Raw genomic sequence first — 18261 nt, 5'->3', positions numbered from 1 at the left:
AATACATGCATTTTATAATGGCATTGGATGTTTTAGAAAAAAAAATCATGGAACCAAATATGAATAGTAGTAATAGTAAATGCTTATCAAGAAGTCTAATTTTATTTTTGTTTATTGGAACTGTTAACTAAGGTTAAGAAATTATAGCATATTACTTTTGGAAGATATGCTTTAACAAATCACTTTATTAATGTCTTTTAATAGCTGGAAGATTTCTTGTGGGAATCATTAATGGATACGCATGTCCAAATGCCCATGGCAATTACTGCAGAAAATCTTGCTGTGAAACATAAAATAAGCAGAGAAGAATGTGACAAATATGCCCTACAGTCACAACAGAGGTGGAAAGCTGGTTAGTGAAATTGGATAATATAAATACAGGGGTGGGGGAACCTATAGGAAAGCTTTTCATCATTTCAGATTGTAACAATCATATAATATTAGTTAAAAATCATACCTATTGACAGTTACTTTTTTTTATTATTCCTTTGTTTTTAACTGATCAGATATTCTGTTAAGTATTGCAAAATCAACTGGGAATTTCTCTTTTAAAACAAGTTAATGCTATTTAAAAAGTGATATTATTAATTGACCACATCTGGACAGTTGAATTTTGTCCTAAACTGATCTTATTCTCAGTAGAACACACTGTGGGATATGATACACTCCTTCAGAGTGGCAACTGGAATCCCCCTGCTACGATGGCCTTCGAAGCATTCAGTTTATTCAGGAAACTTCTCTGCTTTTGGTTTAGTCCAGTTGTGCTGACCTCTCCTGTATTGTGTGTTGTCTTTCTCTTCACCTAAAATAGTTCTTATCTACTATCTAATTAATGAAAATCCCTCTTCCTCCTTCCCTCCCCACTCCCCTTAACTATCAAAGAATATTTTCTTCTCTGTTTAAACTATTTTTCAAGTTCTTATAATAGGGGTCTCATACAATATCTGTCCTTTTGCAACTGAATAATTTCACTCAGCATAATGCCTTCCAGATTCCACCACATTATGAAATTTTTCACAGATTCATCATTGTTCTTTATCAATGTGTAGTATTCCATTTTGTGAATATACCATAATTTATCCGTTCATCCGTTGATGGGCACCTTGGTTGCTTCCATCTTTTTGCTATTGTAAACAGTGTTGCAGTGAACATGGGTGTGCATATTTCTGTTCGTGTAAAGGCTCTTATTTCTCTAGGATATATTCAAAAGAGTGGGATTGCAGGATCCTATGGTAATTCTATTTTTAGCTTTTTAAGGAAGCACCAAATCGATTTCCAAAGTGGTTGCCCCATTTTACATTCCCACCAGAAGTGTATAAATGTTCCAGTCTCTCCAAAACCTCTCCAACATTTATCCTTTAGTGTTTTTTGGATTAATGCCAGCCTTGTTGGAGTGTAGTTTTGATTTGCATTTCTCTAATGGCTAATGATCGTGAGCATTTCCTCATGTATCTGTTAGCTACCTGAATGTCTTCTTTAGTGAAGTGCCTGTTCATATCCTTTGCCCATTTTTTAATTGGGTTATTTGTCTTTGCAGTATCATGTAGATTTTAGAGATCAGACTCTGATCAGAAATGTCATAGCTAAAAACTTTTTCCCAGTCCGTAGGTAATCTTTTTATTCTTTTGGTGAAGTCTTTGGATGGGCATAGGTGTTTGATTTTCAGGAGCTCCCAGTTACCTAGTTTCTCTTCTGCATTGTTAGTGATGTTTCGTATACTGTTTATGCCGTGTATTAGGACTCCTAACGTTGTCCCTATTTTTTCTTCCATGATCTTTATCGTTTTAGATTTTATATGTAGGTCTTTGATCCATTTTGAGTTTTGTTTTTGTACATCATGTGAGGTATGGGTCTTGTTTCATTTTTTTGCAGATGGATATCCAGTTATGCCAGCACCATTTGTTAAAGAGACTATCTTTTCCCCATTTAACTGACTTTGGGCCTTTGTCAAGTATCAGCTGCTCATATGTGGTTGGATTTATGTCTGGATTCTCAATTCTGTTCCATTGGTCTATGTAAGTGTTGTTGTGGCAGTTTGACTACTGTGGCAGTGTAATAGGTTCTAAAACAGGTAGAGTGAGGCCTCCCACTTTGTTCTTCTTTTTCAGTAATGCTTTACTTATCTGGGGCCTCTTTCCCTTCCATATGAAGTTGGTGATTTGTTTCTCCATCTCATTAAAAAATGTCATTGGAATTTGGATCAGAATTGCGTTGTACCTATAGATGGCTTTTGGTAGAATAGACATTTTTACAATGTTAAGTCTTCCTATCCATGAGCAAGGTATGTTTTTCCACTTGTGTAGGTCTCTTTTGGTTTCTTGCAGTAGTGTGTTGTAGTTTTCTTTGTATAGGTCTTTACGTCTCTGGTAAGATTTATTCCTAAGTATTTTATCTTCTTGGGGGCTACTGTAAATGGTATTGATTTGGGGATTTTTCTTTGACATTCTCTTTGTTGGTGTAGAGGAATCCAACTGATTTATGTATGTTTATCTTGTATCCCGATACTCTGCTGAACTCTTCTATTAATTTCAGTAGTTTTCTTGAGGATTCTTTAGGGTTTTCTGTGTATAACATCATGTCATCTGCAAATAGAGGTACTTTTACTCCTTCCTTAGCAATCTGGATGCCCTTTATTTCTTTATGTAGCTTAACTTCTCTGGCTAGGACCTCCAGCACAATGTTGAATAGGAGTGGTGATAAAGGGCACCCTTGTCTGGTTCCCCATCTCAAGGGGAATGCTTTGAGGCTCTCTCAAGGCAGACATTCTTTATTAGTTAAGCTAAACTGCTGTTTAAGAAAACTTCAGTGGATATTTTTCGTTTAAGTTTTAAAGATTATCTCAAGGCAATAATTTCAGGGGTTCCTAAAATCTAAGTGAACATTGATTGGTATATGATGATGATGTTGATGGCGGTGGCAAATATGGGGGGATCTAAAACAATAAGAAAATATGACATAGAAGATGGGAGAAACATCAAAGGATTTAAAACTTTCTGAGGCCTTTGTGGAAACCCTGGTGGTGTCATAGTTAAGTGCTATGGCTGCTAACCAAAGGGTCAACAGTTTGAATCCAGCAGGTGCTCCTTGGAAACTCTGCGGGCAGTTCTAACTGTCCTATAGGGTTGCTATGAGTCGGAATAGACTCCGTGGCAATGGGTTTGGTTTTTTTGGGTTTAAGGCCTCTGTAGGAGCTCTGGTGGCGCAGCGCTTAAAAGCACTTGGCTGCTAACCAAAAGGTTGGTGGTTCGAAACCATCAGTGGCCCTGTGGGAGAAAGATGTGGCAATCTGCTTCTATAAAGATTTTTAGCCTTGGAAACCCTATGGGGCAGTTCTACTCTGTCCTTTAGGGTTTCTGTGGGTCAGAATCGACTCGATGGCAGTAGGCTTGGTTTTTTGGTTTTTGAAAGCCTTTGTATTCTTCAGGATATCAGAGCCAATAATTATTATTTTTAGACTTAAGTCAATTAGGCACAGCATAAATTTAAGGGTAGAATAGAATATATAGCTTCCAAACAGTAGATGAGAAAAAATAATTTTAAAAAATAGTCTCTAATAGGCAACAAAAAGATACTTAAAGCATGATTGATAGATAACAAAAAGAATGTGATAGAAATACATCTAAATGTTCACAATGAATGTAAATGGACTAAGGTTCCCAGATAATGACTGATATTCCAGGTTGGATTTTTCTGAATTCTGCTATATATGAAATGAATCTACTAGATCTACGTGTATAAATAAATCTCATAAACATCATGTTCAGTGAAAAAAACAAGTTGAAAAAAGAATAGAGTGTCACTCAACTGTGTACAACTTAAAATACAATTAAACAATACCATGTATTTTTTATGCATATTGACATGTAAAGTAAAAGCCTAAAAACATAAAAATGTTACATATCAATTGTAATGGAGTAGTTAACTTCTGGGGAGTGTGGAGGGGTTTTGATGATAGGAGAGGGGATAGCAGTGAATTTCATCTGTACCTGTAAAGTCTTATTTCCTTTAAAAAAAACTCTAAAGCAAACATATGGCAAAATGTTAAAATGAGCTAAACCTGGATGATGGCTTTGTGGATGTCTATTATACTGTATATTTTGGAGCACCTTTAAAATATGCCATGATGAAAAAATAAAAATTAAATCAAGAACCAAAAAAAAAAGGCGGGGGAGGGTTGGAGATTAAATGCATTCAGTGCCATGACATCTGTAGCTGACACACAGACCTCTCCAGCGGCACCTTGTATGTCTCTGCATAATCTGAGGGGCTGTGACAGCCTCGCTCCCCAAAGAGTTTGGTAGGCTATTCTCTCATTTAAAAAAATGAATTGCTTTAGCTAAAACATACCTTGTTTTGGTGTATGCTATTTGGAGATTTCTTTGAATGTATGCAAGATGCCTCCACTTTTTTTTTAACTTGGTAAATGTATATATTTATTGGATTCCTAAAATCTAAGTGATCTTCCTTGTCTTCTAATGTCCTTTAGTAGATGGAATTAATGCAAGCATGCTCTTAAAATATACTCTAAGGCATTCTGTCAACTGTATACTTTATTTTTTTCTTTAATGATTGGAATAAATTATGAATATCTCTAACAAAAAGCTGCTGATTCACTTTTTAGCCACCAACCAAGAGTTAATAACATAGAAATTTCTATTAAAATATAAGGTTCAGAATTTTGATCCTGTTTTTTTTTTTATAATAGCTCTTTTGAGATATAATTCACAAAGTGCACAAAGCATCCATTTAAAGGGTGCAATTTAATGATTTTTAATATATTCATAGAGTTGTGCAGCCATACCCCAAATAAACCTTAGAACATTTTCATCACTCCAACAAGAAACCCTATAGCCGTTAGCAGTGGCTCCCCATTTTCTTCCAATTAAATTGAAAAATACAATTGACTTATTTTCTTTTCTTCTTTCTTTTTTTTTTTTTTTCCTTTTTATTCTTACTGTAGTCATTCTACCGTTTTTCATATTTCAGCTAATGATGCTGGCTACTTTAATGATGAGATGGTGCCAATTGAGGTGAAGACAAAGAAAGGAAAACAGTCAGTGCAAGTAGATGAGCATGCTCGGCCCCAGACGACCCTGGAGCACTTAAATAAACTTCCTCCGGTATTCAAGAAGGAAGGAACTGTCACTGCAGGGAATGCGTCGGTAGGTGTCACCGTAGGGTGTCCTGAACTCTTCCTGATGTGTTCATTGCAAAATAATCAGGAAGTATCTTTTACGTACTCTTAGTGCTAGTGTTTGGTTATTTAGCTTAAACTACTAATCTTCATAGGAGTGCCTTGGTAGTGCAAATGATTAACATACTTAGCTGGTAACCAAAAGGGTGTCGTTTGAGTTCACCCAGAGGCAGCTCAGAAGAAAGGCCTGGCAATCTGTCTCTGAAAACATCATCCTCTGAAAACTCTATGGAGCACAGTCCATTCTGGCACACATGGGGTTGTCATGAGTTGACTTGATGGCAACTGATTTTTTTGTTTTGTTTTTTAGTAGTGTTCATATTCTTTTTAATTTGGGTTTTTGTAGTTCAAAACAAAATATTTTAACTAGAGGCCCTTTTCAAATATTCTTTTTAATTCTAGTCTTTTCAGAATGCTGCAAGGAAATCTATCTGGCTTTTAATTTCATTATCATATTAGGTTTTTTGTTTGTCTTTGCTCATGTAAAAAAACTTACCGTATTTCTTATTTCTACCTACATCTGGCTATACGCTTTTTCTTTCCTACTTTCCCTTAATGAGGTTGTATTTTGTGCCTAAAACAATCCCCTTATTCCACCAAAGTACCACTAGTACTACTTGTTAAATCCCATATTCCCAGTACTACTCTGTTAGTTCAGACCTTGATTAAATGTCTGCATTCTTTTAGTCTCTAGCTAATCTACTGTTTGTTTTGTTTTCAAGGGGATATCTGATGGTGCTGGAGCGGTTATCATAGCTAGTGAAGATGCTGTTAAAAAACATAACTTCACACCACTGGCAAGAGTTGTGGGCTATTTTGTGTCTGGATGTGATCCCACTATCATGGGTATTGGTAAGTTTATAATGAAACAAACTGGTTCTGTTTCTGGAGGTGGGTTTTTTTTTTTTTTTTTGGCATTCAGATGCCTGAAAACATAGCTACATCGAGATCACTTGTGGATGAAAGGAGACTGGTAATCAGACATTTAGACAACTAATTTTTATGAAGTGTTTAAAGTACTCCGAATTGTGCTAGACACAATGGGAAAACGAAGCAGTATAAGCCCCTTGTGGGAGGTAATCATACATTATTGTCCATTTGAGGTATTTAAAATTAATACAAAATAACAGAAGAATTACGTGGTACTGACAAAACAAAAGCAGTTCTGCGATGAAAGAAATCATGGGGTGAAATAGAGAAGCCTATATGGAGAAGACAGCAGCACACCTCCCTGCTGGGAGCTTTTACACAGTCCTTAGTGTCCCGTTCACTCCTCCCACAACTTTAGTAAATGAGACTTCTTTGTGAAGGTGGAAACTGAGGCAGAGGGAGATTGTCTTGGGAGGTTCAAAACCAGTAAGTGATAGAGCCAGGGTGTGAATTCAGGTCTCTAATTCAGGTGCCCTTCTCACTGTGAGTTAAACACATTGTCTCAGAAAGTCAAAGTAACACTGGCCTGGCTCAGCTGAGGCTTAATAGCAAAATTACGAATTATAAACCATGTATCTAGATTCACAATGTACTAGCTAGGGAAAATTCGAAACCCCTTACAAACACATATATTCTTGGATTGGAGAAAAAAATGTGAATTAGAAGTAAAACAGAGGATTTTGCTGGATACACTCCTAGGACCACAGATGATGCTGAACTTGAATGGTTTCTGTTCATCATTCTCTAGGAAATGGTGAACCAGTTAGGTGCCTCACTTACACAAATAAAATAAGACACCCAACGGCCTTGATCTGTCCCTCCTCTATCCTTACACCACAAAGGGAAGCCCACCCTAGGGTATATTTACTTGTTTGTTTGTTTCATATGAGTACCAATGTGATACTTCTTTTTTTTTTTTTTTTAATTGAACTTTAGATGAAGGTTTACAGTACAAACTAATTTCTCATCCAACAGTACACACAGAGTTGTGTGGCACTGGTTAACAACCCCACGACATGTCTGTCAACACTCTCCCTTCTCAACCCTGGGTTTCCTGTTCCCTCCTGCCTTCCAGTACCTGCCCCAGGGCTGATGTGCCCTTTAGTCCCGTTTTGTTCCATGGGCCTGTTAAGTCTTTGGCTGAAGGGTAAACTTCAGGGGTGACCTCATTACTGAGCTGAAAGGGTGTCTGGGGGCCAAACTCTCAGGATTTCTCTAGTCTCTGACAGGCCAGCAAGTCTGGTCTTTCTTGTTGATTTGGAATTTTGTTCTCCATTTTTCTCCAGCTCTGTCTGGGACCCTGTATTGTGATCCCTGTCAGAGCAGTCGGTGGTAGCGGGCACCATCTAGTTGTACTAGATTCCGTCTGGTGGAAGCTGTGGTAGCTGTTGTCCATTAGTCCTTTGGACTAATCTTTCCCTTGTATCTTTAGTTTTCTTCATTATTCCTTGCTCCTGAAGGGATGAGACCAGTGGAGCATCCTAGATGGCTGCACACAGGCTTTCAAGACCCCAGACGCTACTCATCACAGTAGAATGTAGGACATTTTCTTTACAAACTATGTTTTGCCATTAGAGCTAAATGTTCACCGAGACCATGGTCCCCACAGCCCTCAGCCCTGCAATTCAGTCCCTCAGGGAGTTTGGATGTGTCTGTGGAGCTACCATGACCTTGCCTTGTACAGGTTGTGCTGGCTTCCCCAGTATTGTGTACTGTTTAACCCTTCACCAAAGTTACCACTTAACTGCTGTCTGTTAAGTGTTATTTCATCCCCACCCCTCCCATTCCTCGTAACCATCAAAGTTTCTTTTTGTACGTAAACCTTTTCATGAGTTTTTACAGTAGTGGTCTCATACAATGTTTGTCCTTTTGTGATTGACTTATTTCACTCAGCATAATGCCCTCCAGATTCATCCTTGTTATGAAATGCTTCACAGATTCATCGCTGTTCTTTATTGCGTAGTACTCCATTGTGTGTATGTACCACAGTTTGTTTCTCTATTCATCTGTTGATGGGCATCTAGGTTGTTTCCATCTTTTGGCTATTGTGAACAATGCTGCAATGAACATGGTGTATGTACATCTCTCTGTTCGTGTGATGACTCTTATTTCTCTAGGACATAGTCCTAGGAGTGGGATTGCTGGATCATATGGTAGTTCTGTTTCTAGCTTTCTAAGGAAGCATCATACCATTTTCCAAAATGGTTGTATCATTTTGCATTCCCACCAGCAGTGCATAAAAGTTCCAATCTCCCACAGCCTTTCCAGCATTTGTTATTTTCTGTTTTTTTGATTCGTGCCAGTAATGCCGGGGTGAGATGGTATCTCATTGTGGTTTTGATTTGCGTTTGCCTGATGGCTAGAGATCGAGAGCGTTTCCTCCTGTGTCTGTCAGCCACTTGAATGTCTTCTTTGGTGAAGTGTCTGTTCAGTTCCTTTGCCCATGTTTTAGTTGGATTATTTGTCTTTTTGTTGTAGAGGTGTTGGATTTTCTTATAGATTTTAGAGATTAGACCTTTGTCTGATTTGTAATAGCCAAAATTTTTTCCCAGTCTGTAGGTTCTCATTTTACTCTTGGTAAAGTCTTTTGATGAGCATAAGAGTTTAATTTTTAGAAGATCCCAGTTATCTAGCTTATCCTTTGGAGCTTGTGTATTGTTGGTTGTGCTTTGTATCCTGTTAATGCCATGTATTAGGGCTTCTAGCGTTGATCCTATTTTTTCTTCTACGAACTTCATAGTTTTTGGCTTTATATTTAGGTCATTGATCCATTTTTAGTTTTTGTATATGGTGTGAGGTATGAGTCCTGTTTCATTTTTTTTGCAGATGGATATCCAGTTTTGCCAGCACAGTTTGTTAAAGAGACTGTCTTTTCCCCGTTTGATGGACTTTGGGCCCTTGTTGAAGATCAGGTGGCCATAGGTGGATGGATTTATATCTGGGTTCTCAATTCTGTTCCGTTGGTCAATATATCTGTCATTGTACCAGTACTAGGCTGTTTTGTCTACCTTAGCTGTATAGTAGGTTCTGAGGTCAGGTAGTGTGAGTCCTCCTACTTTATTCTTCTTCTTCAATAGTGCTTTACTTATCCAAGGCTTCTTCCCTTTCCATATAACGTTAATGGTAAGTTTTTCCATCTGTTTAAAGATGTTGCTGGTATTTGGATTGGTATTGCATTGTATTTGTAAATCACTTTGGATAGAATTGTCATTTTCACAATGTTGAGTCTACCTTTCCATGAAGATGGTATGTTTTTCCATTTATGTAGATCTCTTTTGGTTTCTTGCAGTAGTGTTTTGTAGTTTTCTTTGTATAGGTTTTTTTGCATGGTTAGATTTATTCCCAAGCATTTTATTTTTTTAGGGGTTATCAGATGCCCTTTATGATGTTGAGAAATTTCCCTTCTATACCTATTTTATTGAGAGTTTTTATCAGGAATGGGTGTCGGACTTTGCAGAACGCCTTTTCTGTGTCAGTTGAGATGATCATGTGATTTTTTTCTTTCCTTTTATTTATGTGGTGGATTACGTCGATTGGTTTTCTAATGTGGAACCATCCTTGCGTACCTAGTATGAATCTTACTTTGTCATGGTATATTAATGCTGAATTCTATTAGCTAGAATTTTTTGAGAATTTTTGCATCTATATTCATGAGAGATATTGGTCTGCAATTTGTGTGTGTGTGTGTGTGTGTGGTGTCTTTGCCTGGTTTTGGTATCAGGGTTATGCTGGCTTCATAGAATGAATTCAGAAATATCACTTCCTTTTCTATGTTTTGGAATAGTTTGGGTAGTACTGGCGTAAACTCTTCTCTGAATGTGTGGTAGAATTCTCCAGTGAAGCCAGTGTGTGAAGGTAGTGTGTCTCTAGAAATTTGTCCATTTCCTCTAGGTATTCAAATTTGTTGGAGTGTAGTTTTTCATAATACTGTGTTATGATCCTTTTTATTTCAGTTGGGTCTGTTTTAATGTTCCTATTTCATTTCTTACTTGGGTTATTTGCTTTCTCTCCTGTTTTTCTTTTGTCAATTTGGCCAGTGGTTTGTCAATTTTGTTGATCCTTTCAAAGAACCCACTTCTCGTTGATTCTTTGTTGTTTTTCTACTCTCTATTGCATTTGTTTGTGCTCTGATCTTTTTTTATTTCCTTTCTTCTGGTGGCTTGGGGCTTCTTTTGCTGTGTCTTTCTACCTGTTCAAGTTGTGTAGCTAATGTTTTGATTTTGTCTCTTCTTTTTTGATGTGTGTATCTAGTGCTATAAATTGACCTCTCAGGACTGCCTTTGCTGTGTCCCAAAGGCTTTGGTATAGTGCTTTTTCGCTCTCATTTGATTCTAGGAATTTTTGGGTTCCATCTTTGATTTCTTCTATTACCCAGTGGTTTTAAACCAGGGTGTTATTCAGTTTCCATGCAACTGATTTTTTTTCCTTATTCTTCCTGTCGTTAGTTTCTACTTTGATGGTGTTGTGGTCGGATAAGATACTTTGTATTATCTCAGCGTTTTGGATTTTGTTAAGGGTAGCTCTGTGGCCTAAGATGTGGTCTGTTCTGGAGAACATTCCCATGTGTGTTGGAAAAGAATACGTACTTTGCAGTTGTTGGGTGAAGTGTTCTGTATGTCTATGAGGTTAAGTTGACTGATTGTGCTCTTTAGCTCTTCTGTATCTTTGCCGAGTTTCTTTCTAGGTGTTCTGTCCTTTACTGAGAGTGGTGTGTTGAAGTTTCCTACTATTATTTTGGAACTGTCAATTCCTGTTTTCGTTGCTGTTAGAGTTTATGTATTTTGGAGCCCGGTCATTGGGTGTGTAGATGTCTATTATGGCTAAGTCTTCATGATGGATCATCCCTTTAATCATTATATAGTGCCCTTCTTTGTCTTATGGTGGATTTTGTTTTAAAGTCTGTTTTATCTGAAATTAGCATTGTCACTCCTGCTCTTTTTTGGTAGGTATTTGCTTGATATATTTTTTTCCATCCTTTGATTGTTAATAAATTTACATCTTTGTTTCTAAGGTGTGCCTCTTGTAGACAGCGTATTGATGGATCCTGTTTTTTTACCCATTCTGTCACTCTCTGTCTCTTTATGGGTGCATTTAGGCCATTTACATTCAGTGTCATTATTGATAGGTATGGATTTATTGCTGTCATTTTGTAGTGCTTTTTTTTGTGGTGCTAACATTTTCTTTGTTCCTTTTACTTTCCTGTGCTGAACTCCTTTTGTTTTTATTGAGACTTTATGTTTTTCTTCTTTATTTTGATGAGTAGGTTTGTTAACTTTGTGGTTACCTTGAAATTTACCCTTAACTTCCTGGGTTTGAACCAGTCTATTATTACTTGGTATTGCCTTGCCTTTCTCTCCATTAGAAAGTTCTATACCTTTACCATTTATTCCCTCTTTTATTGTTCTAACATTGTTGCTGTGTTTTACTTAGTTTTTCAGGTCTTTGCTGTGGAGGGATGGAGTGGTGTTTTTGTCTATGGCATCATGTTGGCCGGAAGTGCTTGATAGGGCCAAAGATTTTTCTATGAGTTGAAGCCTTTTTTGACTGACTAAATTCGTTTTTGAGGGATGGTCCCACTATAGAAGGGAATGACCTGTTGCTGATGTGCCTTCTCAGAGACCCTTCAATGTAAGCCTCTTAAGTCCTGCTCGAATAATACCACTTACGTGGATTTGAGATTAAGTTAATAACCAACCATATTTGCTGCCATGTCCTTCAGAGAAGAACTTATCTTTGCACATTCCTTTTTTTAAAAATAATTTTTATTGTGCTTTAGGTGAAAGTTTACATATCAAGTCAGACTCTCACATATAAACTTATATACACCTTACAACATACTCCCATTTACTCTCCCCCAATGAGTCAGCCCGCTTCCTCCTTCCAGTCTCTCCTTTTGTCTGCACATTCTTAAGGAAGATTGCTGGCCTGCTCATATCTTGCCATCTTTTACCACTGTTGTTAGGTACCGTGGAGTTGATTTCAACTCATAGCAACCCCATGTGTCAGAGAACTGCCTCAGGATTTTCTAGGTTTTTTTTTTAATCTTTACAGGTCTTTCTCCTGCTGAGCCGCTCGGTGCCTTCTAAACACCACCCTTTTGGTTAGCAGCTAAGTGCTTAACTGTTGTGCCACTAATGTTCCTTCCATCTTACACTATGTGTCCCAAGTTATGTCAATAAAATCTGCAAGATACTTAGACATCTGTTAAAAGTTTTTTTCTATGCTATAGTCTTTTTAAAACTCATTAGCTTTCAGCTACCCATTATCAGCAAAACATAGCTTTTGTTTTAGAAATGGAAGATAGCTTGAAAAATTAAACATCTGTATATTGGTATGACATTTATTATTTCAGTATCTAGAGAAGTGGTTCCCAGCTCCAAACGATCATCGAAATCTAGTCATACTCTCACCACCCAAGATTCTGTTTCAGAGGGCCTGGGGTCGAGCCCAGGATATGAGTTTCTTTCAATGTACCTAGATGCTTTTGATGGTCAGTTGAATGTATCTGGTAAAGATAGTCATTTCATAATTCTTTTTCAGTTTAACCTTATTTAATAGGTTCTGATTTAAGAAAAGAAAACATCATTTACATTCCTCCTATTCCAGGACTTGGATATCTGCCCTAAAGTACAGTGAACAACATGGTGGAAGGATTGGTTTTTCTCTCAGGGCTTGAACAGAGCTCTTAATGCCAAGTGTTCCACAGTGTCATGTGACCCTTTACCTAGAAAGCTCGTCTATCAATTGTAGTACAGTGTTAAACATGGTACCTAAATGAAGTGTACCAGATGAATGAGCAGGGAAGACTAGATTATTAAGTACCTGATATGGACTGAATCGTCAATCCAGTTTCTAAGAATAGTAGTTCCTCAGTTATGTAGTTGCCCTTAGCCCTGCAGAATAGCTGTAGGCCCAGGAAAGAAAGAAGCCGGGACTTGAAGAGAAGAAAAACAGCTCCGAGGAAGGACACAGAGCACCTCTGGTTTTATCTATTGTTGGGCTTCATTTCTATAAAGGATTCTACTGCTTAAAAACAAAAAGGTTAAAAAACAGTTCACAGGATTTCTTCTGATGAGAAGCTTGAAACCCACAGAGGTGCCCAAGATCACACAGCTGTTTGTGGCAGGAACCACGGTAGAATTACAATTTCCTTTTCCCAGCCCAGAATTCTATATTTTTGAGTCCCAGTAAATAACAGAGTGGTCTGGGAAGAGTCCTTTAAAAATCAAGTTTTAGCCTATTATATTGTTATAATTGACTGGATTAACTCTGAGTTAACAAGAACATGCTTACAGTGTTGTTTATGAAGACTGGGAACTTTGGTGCCCTTTTACAACAATGGTTTTAGCACCCTCAGTTTTTAGTACCTCTTTCACAACTGTAGAATACTTCATCCCCTGACCATGCTGGATAGCTGATGCCTTGCTGTGGACGACCCTCCTCATATTCCTGCCTTTGAGATACAAAGAGGATCTTGAATTAGATTCTGTATTAAACCAGTAGCTGGCACAGAACTGGTACTTTAAATTGAAAAGTGTTAACTGGGTGGCCCTAACCGATAAGCGGACTGTCATCCAAAGAGGATTTTAACTGAGATGACAGAATGCACTAACATTCTGTTTAGATTGCTTTAAGCTTTTCTTGTAAAGACTGATTTCACATTTTACCTTATGTGTATTTGCAAAACATTTCAGAATGGTTGACTACTTGAATTCAGGGGAAAATGCCATGTATTTTTCTTCTTAGACATTTATGGCAATTTTATTCTCTGTAATCAGAAAGGTAGAAAAATAGATAATCTTCTCTAGCCAGATTTTTTTACCTTTTGGGAAAAAATTATGAGCAGTACTAAACTGTCATTGGTGATCATCAGAAATCTGGAAGCTAAAGCTTATTTCAGAAGTAATCTTATTAGGTGGATTTGTGTTTCTTGAGGTAGGGTTATATTTTACTTAAATTCCCTGCTTAACGTTAGAGTTATAAATGTCTGTCAGCAAGTGTCTTGTAGATTCCTTTCTTGCTGTGCCTGAGTGGCGATGCTGCTATTTCTTGCCATTGGTCCAAATGGGCCTGAAAATTTGGAGTGTAGCCACAGTCACTGTACTAGGAATGCATGTGGTCAGTATCCCAGGAGAGTGCTCAGTTGGCCTGGCCGTTTGCTATCAAGTATGATTTACAAGTGTCTGCAAAACCAGCAAAATTCCATGTATGAATTCCTTTGGCTGATGGAACCCTTAAAGCCATTTATAGTAGAACTTTTCCTCTAAGCCTCTCATCTGCAATTTGACTGTACAGTTAGACAGTGTTTCACCTTGGTCTTGTTTTCTGTTTCTTTATTTTCATATCATTTAATAGTGTGCTGTCAAGGTAGCAAGGTCTGTGGCTTCTAATAACTCTTGTCATTATTTTCTCCCCACTTATCTATTTGGTAAAGGAGAATTTTGATACATACATGAATATGAGATGAAAGGCATTTTTATTCTCATCTAGGTCCTGTCTTTGCTATCACTGAGGCACTGAAGAAAACAGGACTGAGTCTTAAGGACATGGATTTGGTGGAGGTAAGTGTTCTTTTTTTTACAACATGAACAAACCACCTCCTTTATAACACAAATGGGTTTAGGTATTTTTTAGCTCTTTTTGTTTTAATACTGTTAACCTTTCCAAATGCTGTACATCTAAATATTACCTTTATTACGTGCCTTGTGTTAGTACTTTTCCCCCATCTGATGCAAGTGCTTTACTTATATGTGAATAATTCTAATAGACTTGTTTCTCCTACTAAATTGTAAGTTCCTGGAATGCAGAAAACATTTGTAGGTCATCTTCCTCAGAACCTTATAGGACTCTACTACATTTTAGATTATAAATAATGTCTGTTATAACTATTGCCATCGGGTCAATTCCGACTCATAGCGGCTTTACAGGCCAGAGTAGAATTGCCCCGTTGGATTTCCAAGGAGTGGCTGGTGGATTTGAACTGCCAACCTTTTGGTTAGCAGCCTGAGCTCTTAGCCACTGTGCCACCAGGAGTTGAATTGAATATTATATAAGGTGGGTGAGAAGTAAGTAACTTTAACTCTTATTTTGTTCGTTGAAGTGACAGAATATAGTAAAAGAATTGACCTAATAGAAAATCGATATGAAACTGGTCTGAATTTCTGGCAGTTCCCTGTCGATATACTGCTGCAGGCGTTTTTGAATGTCTTCAGCAGAATTTTGCTTGCATGTGATATTAATGATATTCTATAATTTCCACATTCGGTTGGATCACCTTTCTTGGGAATAGGCATAAATATGGAGCTCTTCCAGTCAGTTGGCCAGTAAGCTGTCTTCCATATTTCTTGGCATAGACGAGTGAGCACCTCCAGTGCTGCATCTGTTTATTGAAACATCTCAGTTGATATTCCATCAATTCCTGGAGCCTTGTTTTTTGCCAATGCCTTCAGAGCAGCCTGGACTTCTTCCTTCAGTACCATCGGTTCCTGATCATATGCCATCTCTTGAAATGGTTGAACATCGACTAATTCTTTTTGGTATAATGACTCTGTGTATTCTTTCCATCTTCTTTTGGTGCTTCCTGTGTCATTTAATGTTTTCCCCATAGAATCCTTCACTATTGCAACTTGAGGCTTGAATTTTTTCCTCAGTTCTTTCAGCTTGAGAAAGGCCGAGCATGTTCTTCCCTTTTGGTTTTCCACCTCCAGCTCTTTGCACATGTCATTGTAATACTTCACTTTGTCTTCTCGAGCTGCTCTTTGAAATCTTCTATTCAGTTCTTTTACATCATCAATTCTTCCTTTTGCTCTAGCTGCACAACGTTCGAGAGCAAGTTTCAGAGTCTCCTCTGACATCCATCTTCATCTTTTCTTTCCTATCTTTTGAATGACCTCTTGCTTTCTTCATGTATGATGTCCTTGATGTCATTCCACAACTGGTCTGGTCTTCGGTCACTGGTGTTCAGTGCATCAAATCTATTCTTCAACCCACCCATTCAGGTGGGATATACTGAAGGTCATATTTTGGGTCTTGTGGACTTGATCTGATTTTCTTCAGTTTCAACTTGAACTTGCATATGAGCAATTGATGGTCTGTTCCACACTTGGCCCCTGGCCTTGTTCTGACTGCATTTGAAAATAACTGATGAAACAAAGGAAACCCCTTTACTTAAATTGATAGGAAAGGGGCTTCTTCACTCTAAGCACATGTATCGTTTCCTCTGTGGTAATCAGCAAACAAAGTCTTCCACCCAGGAAACTATGGTTTTAGATAAGCGGTTTATCCTTAACTCTCTTCTTCCATACTTAGGAGATCACAGTTTAGAGATTCATGGGGGCTGTTTAATTACCATATTTATGTCATCAAATCCAGAACCCACTGCTGTGGAGTTGATCCCTACTCATTGTGAGACCCTATAGGACAAAGTAGAGCTGCCCCATGGGATTTCCGTGTGGAATGGGGCCCTAGTGGAGCAGACTGCTGCATCTTTCTCCCTCAGGATAACTGGTGCATTTGAACCACTGACCTTTTGGTTAGCAACTGAGTGCTTAACTACTGCGCCACCAAGACTCCTTATATTGGCAAATAGATACCGCTAATTTCCAACTTTAGCCTTCTTCCAGCTTAAAACTCAATATTGAAATATATCAGTTCTACAAAGCTGTTCCTATTCATTTATACATGTATAAATACTGAAGGACATAGCTTTCCACATCCTGATGGTGTTGTCTTTGACACATTTGGTGATCATGCAGTAGTGTTTCCTAGATCCAAAAGCCTAGTTTTCACAGCACATTCTAGGTCACTTAGTACCTCATTGAGCATGTATTTATAAAACAGAAACATAATGTTGAATCTCAGGATGAATAAGGCACCATCTTGGGAAAGCACAAAATATAGTAGGAAAGAGCATGAGACTAGGAGTCAACCTGGGTTTTGATCCCAGCTGCATAAGAGTTAAGTTTCTTAGAATCAATATGGTGGCATACTTGTTGAGAGCTATGGCTGCTAACCAAAAGGATCAGCAGTTCAGATCTACCAGGAGCTCCTTGAAAACTCTATGGGGCAGTTCCACTCTGTCCTACAGGGTCGCTATGAGTCGGAATCCACTGGGTGGCAGTGGGTTTTTGTTTTTTTTTTTTTAACGGGTTTTATAAAATTTCTGAACTAAGATTATATGAAGTTCGAGTTGAAACTGAAGAAGATTAGAACAAGTCCATGAGAACCAAAGTACAACTTTGAGTATATCCCACTGGAATTTAGAGGCCATCTCAAGAATAGATTTGACACATTAAGCGCTAATGGCCGAAGACAAGACCAGTTGTGGAAGGACATCATACATGAAGAAAGCAAAAGGTCATTAAAAAGCCAGGAAAGAAAGAAAAGACCAAAATGGATGTCAGAAGAAATGCTGAAACTTGTTCTTGAACGTCGAGTAGCTAATGCGAAAGAAAGAAATGATGAAGTAAAAAAGCTGAACAGAAAACTTCAAAGCGTTGCTCAAGAAGACAAAGTAAAGTATTATAATGAAATGTGCAAAGACCTGGAGATAGAAAACTAAAAGGGAAGAACATGCTCAGCATTTCTGAAGCCAAAAGAACTGAAGAAAAAAAACAGGCCTCAAGTTGCAATATTGAAGGATTCTATGGAAAAAATATTACATGATGCAGGAAAGATCAAAAGAAGATGGAAGGAATACACAGAGCCACTATACCAGAAAGAATTGGTCAGTGTTCAACCATTTCAAGAGGTAACACATGATCAGGAACCAATGGTGCTGAAGGAAGGGGTCCAAGCTATTCTGAAGGCATTGGCGAAAAACAAGGCTTCAGGAATTGACAGAATACCAACCGAGATGTTTCAACAAATGAATGCAGTGCTGGATGTGCTCACTTGCTGTACGAAGAAATTTGGATGATAGCTACCTGGCCAACTGACCGGAAGAGATCCATATTTATGCGTGTTCCCAAGAAAGGTGATCCAACCAAATGCGGAAATTATCGAACAATATCATTAGTATCACATGCAGGTAAAACTGTGCTGAAGGTAAAAAGCAACTGCAGCAGTATATCCACAGGGAACTTGTAGAAATTCAAGCTGGATTCAAAGGAGGATGTAGAATGAGGGATAGCATTGCT

At 37.9% G+C, this 18261-nt stretch overlaps 2 protein-coding genes across 2 annotated transcripts in view; both read left to right on the top strand.

Annotated features, from left to right (window-relative positions):
* The window catches only part of MYO5B (myosin VB), a 535083-nt gene that overhangs the window by 478234 nt on the left and 38588 nt on the right, over positions 1–18261 (top strand). The gene's annotated exons all lie outside the window — the stretch shown is intronic.
* Positions 1–18261, top strand: part of ACAA2 (acetyl-CoA acyltransferase 2) — a 75104-nt gene that overhangs the window by 50609 nt on the left and 6234 nt on the right. The window contains exons 5-8 of the mRNA XM_049900190.1: positions 205–352; positions 4987–5162; positions 5917–6046; positions 14615–14685. Coding sequence (XP_049756147.1) covers positions 205–352; positions 4987–5162; positions 5917–6046; positions 14615–14685 — 525 coding nt within the window. The remainder of the gene's footprint in view (positions 1–204; positions 353–4986; positions 5163–5916; positions 6047–14614; positions 14686–18261) is intronic.

Source organism: Elephas maximus, chromosome 11, assembly GCF_024166365.1.
Source record: "Elephas maximus indicus isolate mEleMax1 chromosome 11, mEleMax1 primary haplotype, whole genome shotgun sequence".
Lineage (NCBI taxonomy): Eukaryota > Metazoa > Chordata > Mammalia > Proboscidea > Elephantidae > Elephas > Elephas maximus.
This window is presented reverse-complemented; position numbering and strand designations above follow the sequence as displayed.